Source organism: Nannospalax galili, unplaced genomic scaffold, assembly GCF_000622305.1.
Source record: "Nannospalax galili isolate Female #2095 unplaced genomic scaffold, S.galili_v1.0 scaffold7, whole genome shotgun sequence".
In the NCBI taxonomy this organism is placed as follows: Eukaryota; Metazoa; Chordata; class Mammalia; order Rodentia; family Spalacidae; genus Nannospalax; species Nannospalax galili.
The window spans coordinates 10,748,670-10,772,996 of NW_008359081.1; the positions used below are offsets into that span (position 1 = coordinate 10,748,670).

General features: G+C 33.5%; 1 protein-coding gene across 1 annotated transcript in view; it reads right to left on the reverse strand.

Annotated features, from left to right (window-relative positions):
• Dmd (dystrophin) overlaps nucleotides 1–24,327 on the reverse strand; it is a 2,373,110-nt gene that overhangs the window by 1,524,459 nt on the left and 824,324 nt on the right. The window contains exons 13-15 of the mRNA XM_017795501.2: nucleotides 20,407–20,526; nucleotides 408–509; nucleotides 181–288 (exon numbers count right to left, since the gene is read on the reverse strand). Of these exons, the coding sequence (XP_017650990.1) occupies nucleotides 181–288; nucleotides 408–509; nucleotides 20,407–20,526 (330 nt within the window). The remainder of the gene's footprint in view (nucleotides 1–180; nucleotides 289–407; nucleotides 510–20,406; nucleotides 20,527–24,327) is intronic.

Consider the following 24,327-nt stretch of genomic DNA (forward strand, 5'->3'; position numbering starts at 1 on the left):
TATATATATATAGCTTTCCCAAATTTGATTGAGTACCAATATAGCAATGGTGAATATTCTGAAATTTAAGCATAGATATTGAACATGCAGTTTAAGCATGATAAAATAGATAATGCTAAAAAACTGTAACTACACATAACTGAATTTTTAAAAGGCAATTGAAAGTTAAAATATACATACAGATATTTTTTTAAGACTTGATACGATCTCATTTTGATCCTTAAAGCCAGCTGTTTGAATTTTCTTCATTGCATCTTCTTTTTCTAAAAGCCAGGTACTAAAAAGGCACTGAAAAAAAATCAAAGTGTTACAAAGAAGAATTATTAAAATTATAAGTTTTTTGCTAGTTTTACAATTTAATACCTCTTCAATTTTTACCTGCTCCACTTTACACTTCAAGAACTCACCTGTTCTTCAGTAAATCGCTGCCATTTTAGAAGAATATCTTGTAAAAGAATCCAGCGATCTTCTGTCCATCTACAGATATTTGCCCATCGGTCTCCCAGAACCTGAGGATGGGAGAATCAAACACATCAGCAAATGACTTAAATAAATTTTCTTTAAAAATTCTTGGGATGCTTTGCCAAAGTATCTTGAGTCTCCTGTAAAGAACACCTTTCCGGTTTAAACTCATAATCATATTGTTTCACTCATTCATTCTTGGAATCTTTGATTCAAAGGCTGAGATATTTGAAAGCAATGCGAAGAAGTGTTTCTATCAGTATTTGAATGTCGACAAGTGTAAGATGGTAGAAAATATAAAAATTAGGGGTGGAGAGATGGTTAGGTCGTTAAGAGCACTTGCTGCTCTTTCAAAGAACAGGGATCCTTTAACCGAGCACCCATTAGAGGGCTCACAATTGTAACTCCAGTTCCAACTCCCTTTTCTGACCCCGAGAGCATGGTGCACACGCATACATGTAGGCAAACCACTCACGCAGATAAAAAACAAATAAACAAACAAACAAACAAACAAAAAACTTTTTAAAAGAAAACTAAAGGGGGCTGGAGAAGTGGCTCAGCAGTTGAAAGCGCTGGCTGCTCTTGCAGAAGACCCCGGTTCAATTTCCAGCAACCACATGGCAACTAGCAACGGTCCATAACTTCAGTTCAAGGGAATCCTACGCTCTCTTCTAACGTCTGTGGGCATTGCATGACACGGGTACATCTACCTATATGCAGGCAACACACTCATACACATAAAACAAAAATAATAAGTAAAATATTTAAAAAATAAAGTATTGTAAGATAAAAATGGAGTCACTAATGATTGATACACAATAAATGTATCAAAACATTACACTTTACCCTATGTAGATGTACAGCTATAATCTGTTGCTATGAAAAGACACATAGTATTTTCCACTGATAACATCGAAAATAGGTCTTCCTAAGATATGAAATTGCATTCTTTAATGTAAAAGCCTGAATATTAGATAGAAAGCCTATGAACAACAAAATCAAAATCAAAGAAAAGCTTTTTAAAATAATTTCTGAATAATTAGAGTTGACTGATATCTGAATTACAGAAGAAATTTTTTAGTGATTTTAGTTTTATTACACATTCATTGTTTCCATAATCTTGATAATTACAAAATTTGCTACTATTATGAGTACTGAAATCCTCTATATACTGTTATAGTTAGAAAATATTAATATTCCCCGAGTAACATCTGCCATATGGTTAATGTGTCTCTTCATGTCTGAATATACATACTATTTTAATATATAATATAAACAAAACATATTGGCAATACTTTCAAAGGAACAATATGTATTATCATGATTTTTATGTTACCAGAGTATTTTAAGACAAAAATATGCAATTTACTTGAAGGAATTCAGAGCGTAAAATTTCAAATTTTTATTATTTTTTCACATAAGAGAAATATTTTCTGATAGGTAGCTGTAACTCAAAATATGCCATATTTTTATAAAACTGAAGTTAAGAAACATAAATTAATATTTTTGAAACAATAGATCTTATGTATATAGGAAGTGCATAGAATACCTTTCCTATTTCTACTCATAATTATGTAAACTATGTGAATTTCATTTGCTTTTAGATAATTTTACTCATTATTGATTCTTTCATTAAAAACATTCCATATATTAGAATATCTTTTCAGAATTTCTTTCTTTTGTGACAATCAACTTATATAAAAGATATTGAGTATGATTCAAACATTACAATGTAATTAGTTGTATGAAAACCATGTACCTATTCATAGGTGAGTTGATGAACCAAATATTTTTAATTATCTCATCTAGCATTATTTAAAACAGAAAATATCATTTTTAGCAAGCAATAAGTAGTAAGCACTTTATCAGTCATGAGTTTTCAGATTAATCTTCACAAATGTCAAGAAAAATTTTATTGCCTCCATCAAATTGTAAATTATTTTGTTATTTTTATAATTTATTTTTCTATTCAACTCCTTTTGAATTGCCTTTGTTTATGCTAGAAATTATTGCCCTGAATAAGCTATGAATGACACCCATAGGAAATGCGCCAACTTAAATCAATGACTTCCACTACCTTAAACATTGAGTTATTACAAACAAGCTTTTTGGATTTTCTAAAACCTATTGAAAGTGTGTCAGTGAAAGCTATTGGCCCCTTCTGTATCCAACCCTGTAATGTTACGTGTAAAACAACGATAGCTTGATGAAGCAGCATTTTGTTTATAATCATGTAGATAAATCACTCATTGATTTTTTTAGTAGGGCATCCTCTATAATATCTAGCCCAATAACTTTCATAATCTAGATGGTTTATTGCTGGTTAATATATTTAAACAATAGAACAAACACATGTCATACAGTGTATTATGTACATATTGTGAATTGCAAAACATTAATTAATAATTGAGCATTATTTTACCTACCTAACTAAACTACTTATGATACTTATTTTAAGAATATCATTAAAAGTACTATTTGTGATCAAACAATGGTAATAATTTTAATAATTATCTGTATAGGATTATGATTTAGTCAATAGTTATGTTCCATTTCATTTATCCACAATGAATGTATTCAAATATTAAAAACCTACATGTGCCAAGTATAACAAAATAAAATACGTATTGAATTTCTTTACCAAGTTTGTGTGAAATCTTACACAATCTCTACCTCAAAATGTGCCGCTATTTGTCAATAGGACCTTTACATAAGAGATTAATTTGCAGTGAATTCACATGAGTGGGTTCCAAATCAATTTGAATGGTCTCCTTGAAAAATGCGAAGTCTGAAAATAAATATCAGGGATGTGCATGTAGAACAGAGACCACATAAGCAAGGAGGAAGAAGTCAGTCATCTGCAAGTGACAATAGTATTTCACAGAAGAAATCAACTCTTCCAATTATTTTTTATCTTAGACTTCTTGCCTATAGAACAGAATATATTTCTGTTCTTTATGCCATAAATGTGTTTTTTATGAATTTCTAGCAAAATAAAATGGAACCATGTAAAACTCCAGAAAATTCTTAAAAATCTATCCACAGATAGACATTTATACTGGTACATAAACAAATATTTATACATAAATATGTACATATGTATATTTCTGGATTTTATGGATTTATCTGTTTATTCTTTTAAAATATCAGTCTTTATTAAAATTCACATTAGGACTAAGCAATGGTAAGATTATCTCAGAAATATATATATATACATATCAAAAATTCAATAAAAATGACAAAAATACTTATCATTGGTTAAATAAGGATATCCAAATTATTAAGCAAATAAATATCTTTGGATCAAATGCTGCTGGAGAAAAACAAATAACTTTGATATAACCACTTACATTAAAACATGAAAGCTTTTCTCTAGAAGAGAATAATGTGTATTTCTTCAGTGTCTCTCACAGTGCACATTTAAGAATAAGAATCCCTAGCGGTTACAGAAATAATGGATATATTTTTGATGCAAGGTAAACTTTCTAAGCATAAATTGAAAAGCAGTGAGTTATATCATGTTATGAAATGATAAGAAATTAATTTCTCTATATATTTTTATTTGGTGTCATAAGCAGTAAAGCTAAAGGTCGCTTCATTTAGACTAACACATTTTCATTGGCAAATCACTACTCAATTATCCTTCATGCTCAGACCCACAATGGGAAAGATTTTTTCCTCCCATTTAATTCACATCTTATATTGTTATCAGGCCATGAACATTTCTCATCTGAATTCCTTCATTTGATTGAGTTGCCTTTTCCAACAAATGTGAAAAAATGGCCACCAAAGGAAAATTTGGATAAGGGAAACTGACAAGAATTTGACAAGCCTCTGAGGGAAAACTTAAGTACAGCAATCCTTGAAGTTATTGATGTCAGTGATAAAATGGGAGTGCTAAACTGCACCTGATGGGATTGGCATTAAGATATAAAGTGTTGCCAGGCATATGTCTACTAAAGAGTAAACGATTATGTGCCATGAGACACACAATGCAGCAGCCAGTGGGTTTTATAAGAGAGGGCAAGCAAAAAGCCCATCTCCTTTTATTGCAGTTTAAGACTGTAATATACTCTGCAGCTAAATGAAATTTAATGAGCCTCCTAAAAAATAAACGTTTCTCTTTATTTTTCAATTTTTACTTTATAAACAACTATGCTGTTAAAAATACAAGCAGCTCCATTTTACAAGTTGTAAAATGCATGTCACATCAAGTAACTTATTGAAAGAAATAAAAAAAAAATCATCATGAAAAATGTGACACTCTTACTAAATATCATTTAGCCACTTTTCTAATTTTCTTCTCCATTTTGAATGTTTTTATAAACTGTTAACTAAAGGTAAACTACAAAATGGCATACCTTATATTTTGAATAACATATGATCAAGGATATAAAAACTGATGTATTCCTAAACCCTTATTGGAGGTTTCTCATAAAGCAACATGTTTACTTCTCTTTAATTTATCTTGTGCTATCTCCTGACTAAATATTGAAACAACTATAGAAATAACGTGACTGTTTCTTTAAAAGATTCAGTTACCAATGGGGAAATTGATAGACAGATTAAACTGCTTGTCTATGAACACGGAGGTCACAGAAGGGCATCTGTGATTTGACTGCCAATGCACCTGGCTCTTTCATGATGCCATTTACTCAATAAAGAATCAACAAGAAAGATATACCTTCAAATCTGGCCTAATCTCCAGTGAGTTGTAGAGATTCTGAATCTCTTTCGAGTTTTCCACATTTTCATATGTTATATTGAGTATTGCACTTTGTAATTTAGCAAAAGTTTGATTCGATTTAGCTAAACATTTATTTAACCCATTTGACAAAAAATTGAAGCTTAATGCTATAATTTGATCTAAAACATATTTGACATTATAACTGAATCATAAAAAAAGTCAGAAATACTTGCACTTCTAGATAAGAAATTTTACTCTTCTTTACTAACATTTATTTTGAAATGTAAATATAAATGTTTGATTTGTTAATGAAAATTTGTGTTGGTGATCATGGTGAACATGTGGTGACAGAAGCATGTTCTCTGTGCTGTTTCACTCAGTTCCATATAATATTTATGAAGTGCTAGTGAATAAATGTGGAAAGACCCCTTTGCTCTTCCTATTGCCATTGTTATTTGCATGTGTTATTTCATATTCATTGGCAGCTTAATTACAGTTGTGGTTTCCATAACCCACTAGTGTATTCAATAGGGATGCCAGAAAGTAAACATAAGTATTTTAAAGGAGTATTCTACCAGTGAAAACACTGGTCGCAGCATTTATCATATTCCTATGTATTCCTTGGAAGACTGAGTGTTTACTGCTCCTTACCAACTCTGAACACCTTGAAATAGATAAGTTCCGTCTCTTTCAGTTTAATACTTTCTTGATGTTGAATTATATACAAATTAAATGTCTTTTTAAAAACCTCAATTATTGTCTTAGAACTGCTTCTTAGCAAATTCCTATCCTACCAGAAATTTGTGGTGAGTTTGAAGGCCCAAAGAAGTGAGAGTTCTATGGGAACTTCTGTCCTGCTCATCTCAGATTATAGATGGTGAAATATTACCATAGTCATTAACAATACAGAGGAATATTTGAACATGCCAATCAGTTCATCCTTTTTCTTACAATAAAGTGCCTAAAATCCTGCCTGAGTTTTGCTGTTGCTCAAATCAGAAATATCTCTTTGGAATCTCAAATGTATCAGCTTTGGTCATCTCCAAACGACCTGGCTACTAAGGTCAGGCAAAACAACATATATGCAAGTACTCTGAAATCTGTGATTAATTATACAGATGAGAATGATTGGTAAATATTCAGAAATGAGTTGACAGAAAATCTGACTTTCACTAAATGTGCAAGGTCTGAAATATTACAAAATAATAATACAGATCACAGTCAAACATGCGAGATATAAATTTATAGTTTGAAGATTTTATTTCTACACTATACAAGGCATAAACTTCACACAAAAGCTGAAAACTTTTATCTTCCCAGTTTAAAATAGGACTATGCTCAAATAGATCATATCTGAATGTGATATGGAAAACAGATTCGTGCCGGTGTTCCATTCTGAAATTGCCATTGAAACATTCCTTCACATTCTCTAGGAATTCATCAGTTCTTGATTATTTTTATTGCAAATTCATGATCCTCCTTTGTCATGTTCACAATTCTATGATTATAAATGTACACCACTACACATGACAAAAAAACAATATACATACATCGTAAAATGTATTAGATAGGTGTGAGAGAATGGGAGGTTGTTGGTGATTGTAGCTAAACTGATATCAAAGAAACCAAGAGCTACTTGACTTCTGGTGTGGCCAATATGTGGGAAAATAGGCCAAGGACCACTTGCTGTTTTCAAAAAGGTTAGAAATTTCTCATTTTCTATCACATCTGCTAAATTTCATAAATCAAGTAATAAAATACTGTAAAATATTATTTGGACCAATTACAACTTTATATGACCATCTTGTTATTTTAGTGGACCAATAGCTAGAAATATATAGATTTTTTTTTATTTCATGTGTATGAGTGTATTGCCTGCATGCATTAAATGCACCCATGTTGTGCAATGCCTGTGGTGGTCAGAAGATGGCTTCTGATTCCCCTGGAACTGGAGTTACAGCTGGTTGTTAAGGGACAGCTAGCCACCCTTTGGGTGCTGAGAATAAAACCGGGGTCCTCTGTGACAGCAGCCAGTACTCTTAACCTCTGAGCCAACTCTCCAACCCTGAAAAATATGAAATGCTTAAATTGATGCATAAATAAAAATTCTGGAAAATGAAAATTAAAAAAAAAACAGGTTGACCTGGTTCTTGTGGATGAAGCCACAATGAAGGTCACTTGAGGATATAAATTTGACTCTATAATATATGTATATATATATATTATACATATATAGAGACATAATACAATAAAATATTTTATGAAATTCTCAAAAATCCAATAAACCTTAAAATTAAATATGAAAATAAGTAAATAAATAAAATGCAGATAAATTGGAAATTTTATGCCTATTAATATATTAAATCTTTAATTTGAAATTTTACTATTTGTGGATTCTAGGCACAAAGTAAATTCTCTAACCTCCATCATCATCAGTTAAACCCAGTTAGCATATTACAGGAATGAAAAATGTCAATCACATTCTTGGATATAATATGAAATTTGTAAACCAGATGTTAATATATAAAATGTGCTAAGAAATAAAAAAGATTTACATACCTCAACCATGTTTGTGATATTTCAAGAAATCAAGCTATTTTAACATTAGAAAATTTAAAATGTGTTCTGCTACATTAATAAATTAAAAGATAAAGCTAATATTGTCAGTTCAACTGAGCCCCCACAAAAATTTTTTTTAATAATACAATCTCTTAGAACACTAGGACTCAGGGGCACCTGCGGCAAACCTGTAAGAAATATACTTAATGGTGACTGATTAGTACCTTACCTCTAAAGCCTAAAGTAAGGAACTAATATTCACAATAATCTCACTGTACTACAGTACACAGCATACTAAGGCAAATAAAATTGATAACATGAGCCAGACGTGGTCACGCAACCCTTTAATCCTAGCAGTTGGGAGACAGAGGCAGGTGGATCTCTGTGAGTTCGAGGCCAGCCTGGTCTACATAGGGAGTTCCAGGCCAGCTGGGGCTACAGGAAGACCTAGGCTCAAAAAAATTATTGATAACTTGAAAAATGATTACAAAATGAAAGTGTTATAACTTGCAACCTGCTTTTGTATCTATAATTTTGCTATAAACTACTGGAAATTAATAAGTAAATTTAAAATAGTCTTTAGATTCAAAGGCAAAACCAAACTCAACTGAATTCCTCCAATCAGAAAACTAAAACAGAATATTCAATATTTACAACAACAAAAATAATAAAAGCCTCATAGACATCCTAAGAAAGCACAAGACCTTCTAACTTGAAAATTTAAAAATATTTAAGAGAAAGAATAGTGGACTAAATACACAAGAGTTATTCTCTGTGAATTGAAATATTTGCTGCAATTATGTTTATTTTCAACAAACATATGTACATTTTCCATAAAATTGCTTTAATTATCACATAACTTTTGAGGTGAGTTGCTTAGATGATTTTCAAATTTATGTTAAGTACATGTGTGCCCAAATAATATATACATACAAAAAAAAACAGCTATGAATTGCTTTTACTGATGAACTAACAAGAAAACAATTGGTGCTCCCTAAATATTATTTAGTAAATTTTATTCCTAGAGAGCTTACATTAAATAAACGTGCAATTATACATTATGAAACTCTATGGTATATCAATCTTCAACAATACAGGGATGACTTCATGAAGGACTTAAGATCCATTTAAAAATAATAGAGAAAATAGCACATCGGCCTCCTAGTCTGTGTAGTTGGGCAGGAGCCTCCATTCAGTAAACACTTGTAAATAAATTACCTAATTACATTGATCATTCAACCCTCTAATGCTTCATTACTCATGTTCTGATCAATTCTGTGTTTAGAGTATCTCATTGCCTTTCGTTAATTGGAATCAAGTTCAAAGTGCTTTGCAAATGGCAACAGTATTGATCCATAAGGTGACAATATGCAGTAACATCTTCATTACCTTTTTAACTGTCTGGCATGGTCTTAGCTATTTATGATTCTAACAATGCATAGTAATTAGTCTATTGTCATAGCCTAGGGATGGGGTGATGAAAAATTCAACTTCATAGAGCTGACAACATGATCCAGGTATATATAAACATTTGAATATATGTATATCAAAAGTTACACTGTACATCTTGGTGAAATGGATTGTATTTTCAATAACTAGTTCTGTTTCACTAGAATCTGTATAGAATATATGGGCATCTATCTCTTCTTCACAAAAGCAATTTCTGGCAAATTTTATCTAAAATGTAAACAAATAATTTTTCCAAATGGTGATCCAGGTGAATAGCTTCAAAATTTGAAAACAGATATTTTTGTTTTTAAACAAAAACAATCACTATGGTAAAAATAAAACATTGAAATGGAATATATTAAATGCAAACTTGTCTTTATTAAAAAGAGAAATCTTTAAATTGTAAAAGTGCAAGGCTCCTATTAAAATGGAAGTTATAACCAACAAAAGATTGATACCAGGAATATATAGTTTAAATTGCTAAAATGAGTAGCTAAAATAAATAGAGATACTTCAATAGAAAAATATATACTTCACAAAAGAAGACACTAACTTGACCAATAAACAACTAATACGGGTTGCACACTTATTAGTTGTCAGAACATATGAATGAAAGGCAAGTGATATCTTTATATATTCATCAAAAAATCTCAAATTAAACAGGGAGATATTTAAGTATCAAGGACTTGGGTATAATGTGCAAGATCATTTACTACTAGTGACTGTATAGCTTTTTATGTCAAAATTGAGAACTCATTCTTACATACTGAACTCTCTAGAATTTCAATGCTGCATATACATCTGCAATATAAAAGTGTGAATATGATCAGAAAATTATATCTTAATTGTATATCCATAATAATGTCACTTGTAATATTTCCAAAATTGAATCAAGACATTTTTGACAACATACATTTTTATTAAATTTTTGTAGACTTGATACATCTTGATCATGTTTAGATCACCACCCCTGTCTGCACATCCCTACAATCCTTCACTAGATTTCATGCATTCTTTCATGTATGTTAAGGCCTATCAAGACTAGTTTGTGTATTAAATGTTCTTTGGTGTGCATCCATCCATTAGAGCCTGGTCAAGCTATCTGGGATCACTGCCTTAATGTTTTTTTCATCCATGTTCCCTTTTACAAGTAACCTAAGGGTTAAATGTTTTAGAGATTTCCCCCCTATTTCATCCCAAAGATATATATTAGAACATCTTCAGTTACGCACTTCACTTGTTAGCCTTGATAGAATTGGGGATAATATAAAATAATTTCTGATCAAATAAGCCCACTATAGTTTCCTTTCAAACAATTTTCTTTATTCATTTCTCAAATTTCAAAATAACTGATTTATGACACATTTCTTTTGTAATCTGTACAATGCTCACACATTTCATTTGTTAAAAGTACAACACATTAATAAGAACAAGTCAAAAAAGATGACACTAAATATCTGGAATTCTTTATTTTCTACTTCTACATTCACTTTGCCACTTCTAATAACTATAATCATTTGCAAAACACTGGCAAAATTCAGCATTGAACTTCTTTACAATTTGACCTTGCTTTCATAGTTTTTTCTTCTTAAAGTCATATTGAGACTCATGTTGTCAAAACTAAAGTTATTTGCAGAATGAAAGAAGACTCTGCTTCTGTTAGAACAGATTGGACAGCATTACCTTATATTTACTTGTATTCAAGCAGCGCATAATGTTCATTGGGAGAACACAGTATAGGACCTCTTCTAAAACACTTGAACACATCACATTCCTGTTCGTACTCAATATTCCAATGAATAGTTCCCTGCCTCCAAACCTCCTTTTACACTCTAAGAATGTTCTTATGTAATACAAATAAATATATGTGAAATAAATCAAATGTAGAAAGAAAAAGTACTGCATGTTCTCACTCATATTAGAAAGCTAAAATACATTGTTTTCATAAAGTCACAGAGTTGATATATAATCATGAGTGACTAGGAATTATAGTAGGAGGGAAAAAGACAGAGGTTGGAAAAACTGGTAACAAATACTTTAGGAGGAATAAATATTGAAGTTCTATACTAGCATAACAGGGTGACTCTAGTTCTCAACATTTTATCAGGTTCTTTATAAAAAACTAGAAGGGAGGAGATGGTATGCAGAAATAAGTGGTGATATACTGGGTTACCTGAAACTGATTATGTGAATAGAATGCATGTCTGAAAGGAGAGAAATCTAGAGAGACTGGAAAATAATCATATTTCATTCAGAATGGCAAGTAAGTTGGACTTTGATGCAGAGGAAAAACTATTAAATATACCTTTAAAAGCACATCCTAATTTCACAGTAACAATGGGAAAAATGAGTATAAGAATGGACAAGCCTGAGAGCTGGAGAATGACTCAGAGGTTAAGAGCACTGCTGCTCTTGGAGAAGACATGGGTTTGAATCCCAGCACCCACATGGTGGCTAACAACAGTCCGTAATTTCAGTTTCAGGGAATCTGACTCACTCTTCTGACCTCCGCGGTCATTGCATGAAACGGATGAACTTACATACATGCAGGCAATACACTCATACACATAAAATAAAAAGGTATGAGCCGGGCGTGGTGGCGCACACCTTTAATCCTTGGGAGGCAGAGGCTGGCAGATCTTTGTGAGTTCAAGGCCAGCCTGGTCTACATAGAGAGTTCCAGGATAGCTGGGGCTACCGCAAAAAGACAAAAAAAAAAAAAAAAAAAAAAAAAAAAAAAAGGTACGGACAGGTAAGGTGGCTTATGTCATCAATCCCAGCAATGAGAGGCAAGAGTAGGTGAAAGTCTGTTTGATCATCTACATAGCGAATTCCAGGCCATCTGGGGCTACAGGCAGATCTTGTAGCAGCGGGAAAGAAAGAATAGAGCGATCATCTTCACCAGGCTTTTTATAAAGGATTAGTTCTGTGAAATTGGTTACAGGAAAAAAAATTAAAATTATGAAACATGAAGGCAGCTAAAGTATATTGTGACCTTAATTGCAGAGAACTGAAAAGGAAAACATAAATGGGGACTGTGGGTTGTATGTGTCATCCTGAAAGGGTGGTATAGTGGCAAAAATGGAGAATTCAGTTATAGAAGTGGATCTTAGGGGGAGAGAGTACTCAATGAGTTAAAGGGCACCCTGCAGAGTGACAGTCTTTCTGGACCTGTAGGTAAAACTTCTAAAGGGGATTGAGAGGAAATGGAGTAAAAGAAAGAAAACCAGTAGAAGACATCTAGAATTATCCAATCCTGCCTACTTGTGAAATCACAAATCTCCTGAATTAAAAATATAAAATGAGGGGCTGGAGAGATGGCTCAGCAGTTAAGAACACTGGTTATTCTTGCAGAAGAACAGGTTCGATTCCCAGCACCCACATGGCAGCTAGCAACTGTCCCTAACTCCTGTCTCAGGAGATCTGACAACCTCTTCTGACCTCACAACACGGGTGCACTTACCTACATTCAGCCAATCCACGCATAGACATAAAATAATAATCAGTAAATTTTTTTAAAGTTTTAAAAAATAAAAATAAAAAATATTTAAAAATACATTTCTTTGAATATATCAATGTTACTGTAAGCCACATCTCTCTGATTAGGTTTTTCATGAGACTAAAGAATCCATGTTTTTACAAACATTCTTCACAGGATGCCTCCCTATCCTGGAAAAGTCACCTAAAATAGATTAGCCATCTTGGATTCAAATATGTTATACTCAATAAAGCACAGAACATAAGTTCTGTGTATATTGATATTTTACATGTTCATCATTGTATATAATTTTACCAGGATGTATACCATCCTACTTGGTTTAATAACAAGCTGGTGCTCAAGTAAGTTTAAATGCACATATTTGTGCATTTTCCACAATCTCTCACACATATCCTGCCCTCTCTCATTTATATATTTGTGTATATATGCACATGCCGAATATTTATTAATAAGTAATTATATGCACATATATTCAAGCATAGTTACACTTCAGTATTCCCTGGTGATTTATTCCAGGACCTCTCTACTTAGTAAAACTTCCAGATGCTCAAGTTTCACATACAATGGTATACCATGTGTATAGTGCATATGTATATCCATCTGTACACCTATATATTATCTCTGAATTTATAATGTATAGTATATAAATAGTTGTTATAGTGTATTTTTATTAGATAATGAATGTTGGTACATATAGTACACATTCATGTTTATTTTCAAATATTTTTATATGATTTTGGTTGAATTCATAGAGGTAAATATAAATGTTGAAGTCATAGTTACACACATATATGCACATTTATATTTACATTTATGGATAAGAAACCAGGCCATCATCTCAAACATATTCCATTTATTTTGAGAGCGATTGAGTCATAAGCAACCGTATTTCAGAAAATTTACTGACTTAAGACAGGACAGATAAGTATACAATATTTACATATGGCATAACGCCACAGAATATTATTATAAATTTTCTAATTTGATGCAGGAGAAGAAATCCTGACTAACATCTTCTATAGGGAAGAAATTTAAATGGTATCCAGCTACATATTTACATGACTTCTTTCTCTCAATTTTCTGATAATGGGGTGTGAATAAAACAATCTAGTAATTTTAGGTCAATTATCTAAAGGATAAATAAAAAACTAGAAAGATTATATCAAGTCATAAACTTTCTTTAACAATCCTCAAAGAAATGGGAAAAATCCTTTTATCCATATATATATCTTGGGAGGCAGTGTAAATTTCATTACAAAAAATCAAAATACTTGATATTCACTTATTTGTATTGACTCAGTTTAATAAATCACCACCAATAATTTGTCTTAAAATTAGCACATACTTGTGTAAAACAACACCACTTGATATAAAGCTGATTTTTATGTCACAATTTTAGAAGCTATATTATAGTAATTACAGACATTCCTGGTTTTCTGAAATTATTACTGGATTGAAAAATCATGCTTGTTAACTTAATGAGATGGGTATGAAACTCTATCAGTGCATATAAAGGAAGTTATGTTCAATAATTCCTCTATATTTATGCTTTCCAGGTTTTCTTCAAAATATCATTCTTGTCTCTATGTATCATTTGGGTAGATATTTAATTTTTTAAATGGCAGTTATTTCAAGATTACACATAGTTAACAAAAAATTGAATCTTTTATATGTTGTATGTGCAATCCAGAATTGCAGTCTTCAAGTCATAGACTATATAGGAAAACAGATCTAAATATTTGGTATTATAACTGTTGTTGTGCTGAAAGTCATTTTCATAAATATATCTTCTGTAAACTATAATCATGACTACCATGTTTCTGGGTCTTTGATAATTATAAATAACTATCTTCTTAGAACAATATACATCCTTTAGGATCAAATTAGGTGTTTGTAAGTTTTCAGAGATAAATTTGTTAAAAGACCTTTGCATCTCCAAATTAACTTCCTTGTACTATTGTAGCTTTGCCCAATGAAGCTTCCCTTGACTATACAATTTAATAATGGCTCCCTAATATGTCCATATTTTAAGATAATATATACACGCGAAGTATTAGAGAGATGGCTCAGTGGTTCAGTTTACTGGCTCCTCCTTCAAAGGACCTGGGTTTGGTTCCCAGTACCCACATAGAGGCTAACTACCATCTATAATCCAGTTTTAGGGATTCTGTCTCCCTCTTCATGTTGCTGGGGGCATTGTATGAATGGGTGCACTTAAATACATGCAGAATGTGCATGCATAATCAAAATATTTATATATAATAAGAGCATATAATCACAATATATGCATAGTATATATGTTCATACTCTGTTAAACTAAATCACACTTGTATTAAAGTTGGTTCCATATATACTTTGAACTTGGACTAAAGCATTCTTAAATTGCAGTGACCTGCAACTTTAAAATGATATGTACATAGTTTGTAACCTATTTTTCTGTGAAATAGGTGGATCTCAGCCAGTCACAAAGACCAAATGTTCAAATCAGGCTTTCTCTGTATCGCAGTTTCACTTATTTTATATAACTTCCTTTTGAGACTAAAAATACAATATGCTTGCTCACTGGATATTCTAAATAATTTTTATTCCGGCCTGTTACAAAATTCTTGAAACACAAATAATTCCAATTAAGTTCCACTAAACTGCTCAAGCATAGTGTTGCACACCTATAATTCTACATCCCAGAAATCGAGTCAGGAGGATCAGAAAGGTCAAAGTCACACTTAGCTTGTTGGAGGACAGGCTGTGCTAACTGAAACTTTGTCTGAAAAACAAAAGCCCTTTCCTGTGCTTATAAGGTCCTTGATACATTTGAAGTTGAGCTTTGTGTGTGCTGAGAGATAGGAATCTATTTTCATTCTTCTACATGCCCTTATTCAGTTTGAGCAGAAACATTTGTTAAACATGCTCTCTCAAATCTCAAATAAGGAGATGAGTATTATGAAGGGCGAAATGGGGAAAATGGGGACAGTTTAAGTGGGGAAACCATGGGGTAAAGGTGAGAGAGAGAGAGAGAGAGAGAGAGAGAGAGAGAGAGAGAGAGATGAATAATGCCTAGCTAGCCTAAAAAAACCAGAGGGACCCATATTAGTCCAACAAACTACTGAGAATTATACATACATTATCTCTACAAGAGTTCATGTGTATAGATAGTTAAAGGCTACATTAGAAGAAACAGTGCAAAACAGGAGATACCTTCCTTTGAGTTGTTGGCCAGGGTGGTCCAAGAGACTCCTAAAATAACTCAGGCAATTGCCACAGCCCTTGATGTCCTCCCATTCTTTTCAATTTTAATACTGTAGTTCAATTGACCTTTCAGTGTCTTGTAGTTACTATGGTTACTTGATACACCACTTCCCTCCCTAAAAACTCTGCCTTTATTCAAAAATAGTCTTTTTATACATTTTATTTAGCATCCTCTCTTATGTCCTAGTGATATTTAAACTATAGTTAGAAAATCAGTTTTCTCAGGAATCAGTCCAGGTCTTTTTATCCCTTTCTTGAGGCATAAATTTTATCCATTGTAATTTATTTTGTTAATTTTAAATATTTTATACTATATTAATGCCAATTTTATTTACGTGATTACAAATATCAACATAGCAGTCATCCTTTCTAAAATGTGTCCCATAGTGGTCATGAACAACAAAACAAAGTCATTTCTAAAGAAAGAACCTAGGAAATGGCCACCATTTTTCCAAGGTTCCCAGAAGGTAGTAGGTATAGAATTTACTCATCCCAGAAGGGAAGGGTGTGACATTCACTTTTATTCACTGCTTATACCCACTATGAACAAAAACCTTGGGACATACTAACACTGTAACAATAATGTGTTTGCATAACTGGGATGTAGAATGCTTAGAAATATGTGGTAATGTCCTCCAAAACTGAGTACTCTATACCAATTATCAATATCAGTTATTTATTCAAGGTATCTCTCAACAAATAGCTAATTGGCCTTATTATTGTTTACAGGATTTCTGGACAATTATACTCTGGAAACATGTAAAGCTAAGGGCAACGCTCAGATCTGGTGTGATAATGCTGATGATGGGTAGAATACCTGGGAAACAAATTAATTCAAAGGGCATTGGATCTTTCAGAATATTATCATTCATAAAATGTGTCATCTTTTTAAATCACTAAGAGTCATTTCTGACTTATCTTTGTTTTCTCTTCAAATCATTTACAATGTATAATTCAAGAAGTCTATTTGAGAAATTCTAACATAATTCTATAATAACAGAACAAACTGGGCATATGTAAAGATGTGCTCTCTGTGTGCAAAAAATATCTTCTATAGGAACATATTTTGTTTCTAATTTGGCATATTGTTTTTTTCTTATTATACCATGTACATAATTTCCCTTTCTACTTATACCAGTTTTAATCACTTCACTAAAATCAACTGGTTATCCATTATGAGCTTGTGAATGGTATTTCAATTGACTGGGAGCAGAAGAGTTCAGGACATTGTGGTGTTTCAAGACATGTTGAAACTTTGTAGGAAAATAGAAGTAAGGCATTCAACACTGACAGCTCTTCGGGAAGAACATGTGAATGAGCAGATGTTTCATTAATTAAATTCTTGATGATCCATATTAAGTTATATGATCATGTTGCTGTTGTTATTATTATTATTATTGCATGGGGTTCTTACACATATTTCACTTTATTTTAATTTTTCCAAATACAAAATTGCATTTCCAAATGCAAATTGCATTCTGACCCTAGTATGAAACATAATAGAGTCCACAGATTTTTTTGTTTTATTTATTATTTTAATTTTTCTGTATTAGTGTATTGCCTGCACCTTTGTCGTGCAATGTCTGCAGAGGTCAGTAGAGGGTGTCAGATCCCCTGGAACTGGAGTTATGGATGGTTGTTAGCTGCCATGTCAGTGTTGGGATTTGAACTCAGGTCTTCTTCCAGAATAGCCAGTGCTCTTAACTGCTGAGCCATCTCTCCAACCCAATTTCACAGATTTTTAAGCCAACTTTGGATTTTTATGGCAAACCAAGTGTAGTTTAATTACTTGTAAAGGAAATTTTCTAATATTTTTATCATTTTATCCTTTGTTATTTCTCCTTTCTTTCTCCTTCTCTGTCATCTTCTCCCATTTTTCTTTAACATCTTAAAGAAGGTAAGGAAGACTGCATTTGCCAAGTATCTAAGAAACAATCATTAATACACAAAAATCAAACATTAGGTTCTCCAAGGGTAGTTCCAAAATATTGTTAAGTGAGGTATAAAATCTAAACACAGATTTCTTTGGTAATGAGACAAATGATGGAATAGGAAGAAAAATTATATCAGGATGTTTCCTTCTATTTAATTTCAACTAACACAGTCTTTTTAAATGCTTTATTGTTTAAAAGTCAATGGACTTTGATACACAGACCTAAATGGGAATCTACAAAGGGATAATGAAAGACAATCAGGGGCAGATCAATTGTATTTCTGTAAATTAAGGATATAAATACAGAAACAGCTATTTTAGTATGTATCTCTGCACTAATGAAATAAAAGCAGAAAATAAGATAAATATTAAAAGCAGTATCTTTATTTCTTTGTGTTTTTGTGTACATGCCTTTGTGAATGTATGCACATGTGTGTACATGCATACAAGCCAAAAGAGGGTACCTTGTGTTCCCCTCTACCTCTCCACCTATTACTTTGAGATTGGCTTTCTCCTTGTATCTGAGCCACCTGCTTCCTTGGCTGTTCTAGATACCAGCAAACCTGAAAGATCCTTCTGTCTCTGCACTCTGCCACCCTGAGATGAGGAACACTCAGTTTGTTGCTTGTTTCTTGGGTACTAGGATCATCACTCCGGTCCTCAAGATTGAGCAGCAAGCACTTTTATCCTCCCTGTGAGCCATCTCTCCAGCCACAGCAAACAGATGTCTAAATGACTATATAAAACTTAGGCTCACCGCTACCAACTTAGCTTATGTAAAGTGTATCCCAGTCACCATTAATGAGCTCTACAGACTGTTTTAAAAGATGCCTCAGCCCCACAAGCATCACCTTAAAATAATTATATTAACTGTTGTCAATTCATTATCGGTACCTAGAAATATTCTATGACTTAAAAATAAATGTTCTGTTCTCTTTTTCTTTAATAAGTCATCATTCGAAAGAACTGTTCCATAGGATTATCTTTTTCAGTAAAAGTCTAGGAAAGGTTTAATATTGAATTCTTTCCTTCCAGTAATTAGTCATTTTCCTATGAGAAGTGTGGACTCCTTAAAAAAATGCAGTCCTTTAGGTGGTCAGGAGTATATATGTCTGCACAATAAAACTGATCATTTATTTAATGATGTATTAGCATACACTATAACAAGCTTTTTCAGATTCCTGCCCTTACACTGAAATGTAAACAATTAACACTGATTGGAATAGACATTAATGCTTGGTTGTAAAGGTGCCCAATCTGATTTTTTTCTCCCTTTGTCATTAAATGACAGAAAATGAGATAACATTGTTACAGATTGGCAGTCTAAAGCAGAAACCTGAGGAAATGACATTTCACTAGTCAGAAAAAAAAATCACATAAAAAGGGAAGAAAACACAGATAAGGCCTTAAGAAACTGTGTTATAGGTTAGGTAGAAAATACTGCTTAAGAATATTTTCAGTTAATAAAGCCATTTAAACATATATTGATAGGCTCCTTTGACATACTGGACTTGTGTCCCTATTTGTCACAAGGGAAGAACAGGCCTTTCTTGGGCCCAGTGAATGCCTCAAAAGCAGAGAGCACTGGGGAGGTGGCTCAGTCAGTAAAGTGTTTGCCATGCAACCATAAGAAAAGAAGTTGGGATTGCAGAGATGGCTCAGCAGTTAAGAGCACTGGCTGTTCTTGAAGAAGACCCGAGTTCAAATCCCAGCACCCACATGGCAGCTAACAACTGTGTGTAACTCCAGTTCCATGGAATCCAACAGCTTCTTCTGACCTCCGCGGGCATTGCATGACACGGGTGCACTTACCTACATGCAGGCAATACAGACATACACATAAAATAAAAAAAAAAATATTTACAAAAAGGAAAAGAAAAGGAGTTTGATCCCTAGTACCTCCATGTAAAAAGTCGGGAGTTGTGTCGCATGTCTATAATCCAAAAGCCCAGGGTTAGAGGAAGGAGACAGGAGGATCACTTGTGTTTACTGCTGATGATCCTCCTGCCTCTACGTCCCAAGTGTTAAAATTACATGAATTTGCTACCATATTTCATACAGTTCCAAAAGCACAGATAAGTTAGGTTAGAAGGGGTTTGAAAGACTGAATAACTTCTCTAACCAACTTCCACAATTTAAACATTCCGTCTTTGCAGAAAAATTAAAACTGGAAACTTAAAGTAATAAATATACTGAAAGCACTCGATTTTTTGTCACTTAACAGAATATAATACATTTTAAGTTATTATTTGTCTTCTCTCAGACTGTGGGTTTGAGGAATATATGAACAGTATTGTTTACACTCATTAGCCAATGAATGTGTTTCAACTATAATAATAAATAAATCTGAATTTGTGTATTTCCTTAAAGGCAAATAAACTGTGTGAGCAAGTAGCATAAGTTAATGAAAATGAAGTATAAAAAGAAATAATTTGAATTAGAATTAATAAATAGATTGCACGTAACTACCTGAAAGAAATTACATTCGGAACTTTGTAAATACATTTTCAAATTGTAATTAAATGTTTGAAAGGACATATGCAGGTTGTTTTTCTTTTATTGAAATCTGACCTTAAGTTGTTCTTCCAAAGCAGCAGTTGCATGATCTCCACTAGATTCATCAACCACCACCACCATGTGAGTGAGAGAATTGACCCTGACTTGTTCCTGTTCTAAATCTTCTTGAAGCACCTAAAAGAAAAAAAAAGTATTAAAAATATCTCTCCCTAGTTAATGTGATTTATTTTCCTCCCATGTATGAGGTAATGGAATCCCTCCAGACCCATTTCAAACAAATTTTCTGCTAGTTTACTCTGCGATGTTTTTCTATTGTCAATTGAGCTAGAAAGAACAGTTGGCAGGTCATACATTGTGAAAGGTACAGCAGCATCTTCTTCTCACATACCTTCCACCTTCCAAGGACATTATTTTAATTATCTGTGCCTCTAGCATCCTCAACCTTTTTTTGTTTACTGAAATTCTCCATAAGCATACAAATAAAATACACTCTCTTGACTTAGCAACCTTCATGTGCTATTGAATATTTTGAACTTCATTGAAAAACCTGTCACATTTTTATAATGATTCTCTCCACTTACTTATCCTGCTATTCACTGTGACCACTATCCTACCACAGCATTTCTGTTAAAGCTTCTCATTAACTTTCAGTTTTGCAAATCAGATATCCATTTTCATAGCATCTTATTCGACTTTATCATTACTGCACTAATGGACCACTCCTTCACTCTCTGGGCAATCACTTTGACTGAGTTTCAAGTGCCACCTTCTCCTGGTTATTTTCCCACCACACTTTAGCTCCTGTAGTGATCTTAATCTTCCACTCAAACTTTAAATTGGATGCCATTTTTCTGAATAAAAACTGATAAAATACCAACATATTAAGAATAAAAATCAAAATTATTTACATGAAATTCTTCTATGATCCAGAATCTGAATGCCAATCTAATCTAAGGACTGCTTCAGACATACTACCCCTTTCTCTGTTCCATCTGAATAGATTTTCCCACCAGGTCTTCGAATGTTTCCCCCTTTAAATCACTGCTCAAGACATAGTTTAGGTATTGTCTTCCCGAAGAGATTTTTCATGAGCTTGTTTACCTAAAGTATCTTAAAGTTATTTTCTATTTCTATCACTTTATCATCTCATCATCTCTTCTCTTCTTACTACATGCTCCAAGAAAATAAGGACTAGCAAACAATTGCGTAAAAAACAGTGCCAATTGTGAGAGAGTAAGAACAGCATGGACAGATGAGTCTGGTCCTTTCTTATTACTCAAAGATTACATTATAGTCATGAATATGTGAAAATGTTGTAGTGTCATTATAATTGTACCAATGCCATCAGGAAAAAAAATCTTTATTTTTCTCTAACTAAACTCTAGGATAGTGCTATCATAACTGAAAATATATCTTTCTGGCTTATAAATGTGACTAAAAAGTTGTATTTATATGTCACCAAATAATATTGTCAAACAGACAAAAGTGAAAAGGGAAATAACAGAGTAGGAAGGTTTAAATGGGGCAATGAATGAGAGGGCAAAACCGAGGAAGAACAGGGATGGATAGCTAACATGAAAGGCCTTTACAAAAAGCCATATGGAAACTCACCACTATAGAAGGGACTCAAGGCATGCACATTATTAAAAATAGATTTAAAAGAATTACCTATAACTGGGATATTGCCTTTATTAGACAAAATACACTTGCACAGAAAAAGCCCAGTGCCAGGAATGGACTGCTTTTTGTGAAGTTGTTAACGAGGCATATCTCACAAAACTAAAACAATACTGCCCATTACCCCTGCTCTTGGTTAGCCACCAAAAATTTTCAGTAATGCCTTATTGCTGAAGACATTACAACCATGAACTGTTGAACAAACAAGAATAAATCAAACTAATCAAGCTGGTATTGATTTCAATGTCAATTCTCTACTGCCTAGCTTTCATAAAGCTAGTAGGTGCTATGCAAACTACTTAAGAGAAAATTTAGCATGAACTTTTCCCAGCTATAAATCCCCTGAGCTTCAACAACTGACCTAGAAGATATGCCTACTTGTAGAATAGCGGCAAGAATATTATAGGAGTAAGCATCTACTTTTTAAATGGATTTAACATCTGCTTCTTGGTATGGAGTTCATACCAGACATGGTATCAAGGCTAGGAGCCTGAGGCTAGACAACCCACAGACCATCAGAGAAAGTCTAATACAGCTATTCCTGTAAAAGATATAGTTTTAGGCTGGAGAGATGCTTAGCAGTTAAGAACACTGGTTGTTCTTGCAGAAGACCTGTGTTCAAATACCAGTACCCACATGGCAGCTAACAACTGTCCATATTTCAAGTCCCAAGTGATCCAACAGCCTCTTCTGACCTCTGTGGGGATTGCACAACACAGGTGCACTTACCTACATGAAGGCAATACGTACACACATATGAAATAAAAACAATAAATAAAATATTTAAAAAATATATAGCATTAAAATTATTTATAATAACTTGTTATAACCATATATTAATGCATTGCTCAACTCCCAGAAAAGAATAGTCATTATACAGAAGATCATTATTAATGCAGAGAACCACAATTGGCCAACATGCAGACAATAAGAGGCTGCAGAGTGCTTATTTCTGAATAGGACACCTATATCAAACTTCTATATCCCAAAGCTCAGAGATCTTTGCAGAAGAGAGGACATAAAAATTGCAAATGCGGACTGCTGCAGGCCTCTCTCCTATTGGCAGGCCTCTCTCTGGGGTAAGTCCATTGCAATCTCCTCGCCTTGACTCCCCGGGTCTCATTCACCATCTCATCTCCCTTGCCATTCTCTCCTTGTTTGGGTCCTGCCCCACTCCTTGTATTGGGGCCCCAGATGCCTAGGAAACCAATAATGCTTCCTGATCCTTTTCATCCAGACCAAGGCAGTGCCTTCTCTGGGCCCCAGGAGCACTGATTCAGGGCTTGGTCCCGCCCTCGCCTCCTGGGCCTGCACCACCCACCAGCCTCTTTCTGGGACTCAGGTGGCTGACCTTTTCTCTTCCTGATCCTTTGCCTCCAGACCAACCTGGCTCCTCAGTGCAGTCCCCATGAGGCCTTCAGGCGTCTTCTGGCCCCATTTGCCTTTGCATCTCTAGGTGGCAAGGCCACCAGCTGTCCTAGATTGGCATCTTTCCTGGGCCAGGTTCCAAGGCCAGTCCAACCACCAAATTCCTGAGGCCAAAATCATTTCTGGAAAGACCCAGAACTTAGGAGAAAGCCTGAAAACATCTGACCCTCACCTGAATTGGGCCTCTGTGGGAACTCCTGAAGACAAAAGCAATCCCACGACTCCAGTATAAAATCAAAAGAGAGAACGGGAAGCTTAGAAGAAACACCTTTTCATGCCCCAGAAGTAAACCACAAAGGCACATAAAGTTCACAAAAAGAAGTAGACCTAAACTTGAAGCCTGAGTCTCACACTAGAATCAGAAACTACAAAAGAAATTCACATATAAAAATCACAGAGAAAAAATAATATGAAAAACCAAAATAACATATCCCCACCAAATACCAATAGTCCTCTAGAGGAGTACAATGAGAACTAACCCCCTAGAGATAATGCAGGATATGGAACTCAAAAGAACAATTATAAACATGATAAAAGAATTCAGTGAATTTAAACCACAAACAAAGAAACCAAAGAAATGAAGGAAGATAGGGATGAACTGAATGAATGAATTCAGAAAAGAGTTAGAAATATTGAAGAATACTCAGGCTGAAATGAAGAAGGAAGTGAAACAGTAAGCCAATTAGAAACAACAGGAGAAAGCCTCATCAACAGGATGAAGGAAATGGAAGGAAGGAAGGAAGGAAGGAAGGAAAAAGAAAATAAACAAACAGCTTTGTTCTCAATATTATCACAGAATATTAGTTTATGTTAAATGCTAATGCTTAAAAGCCTTTTTTAATTGGTGACCCAATCATATTTTCAAATGGC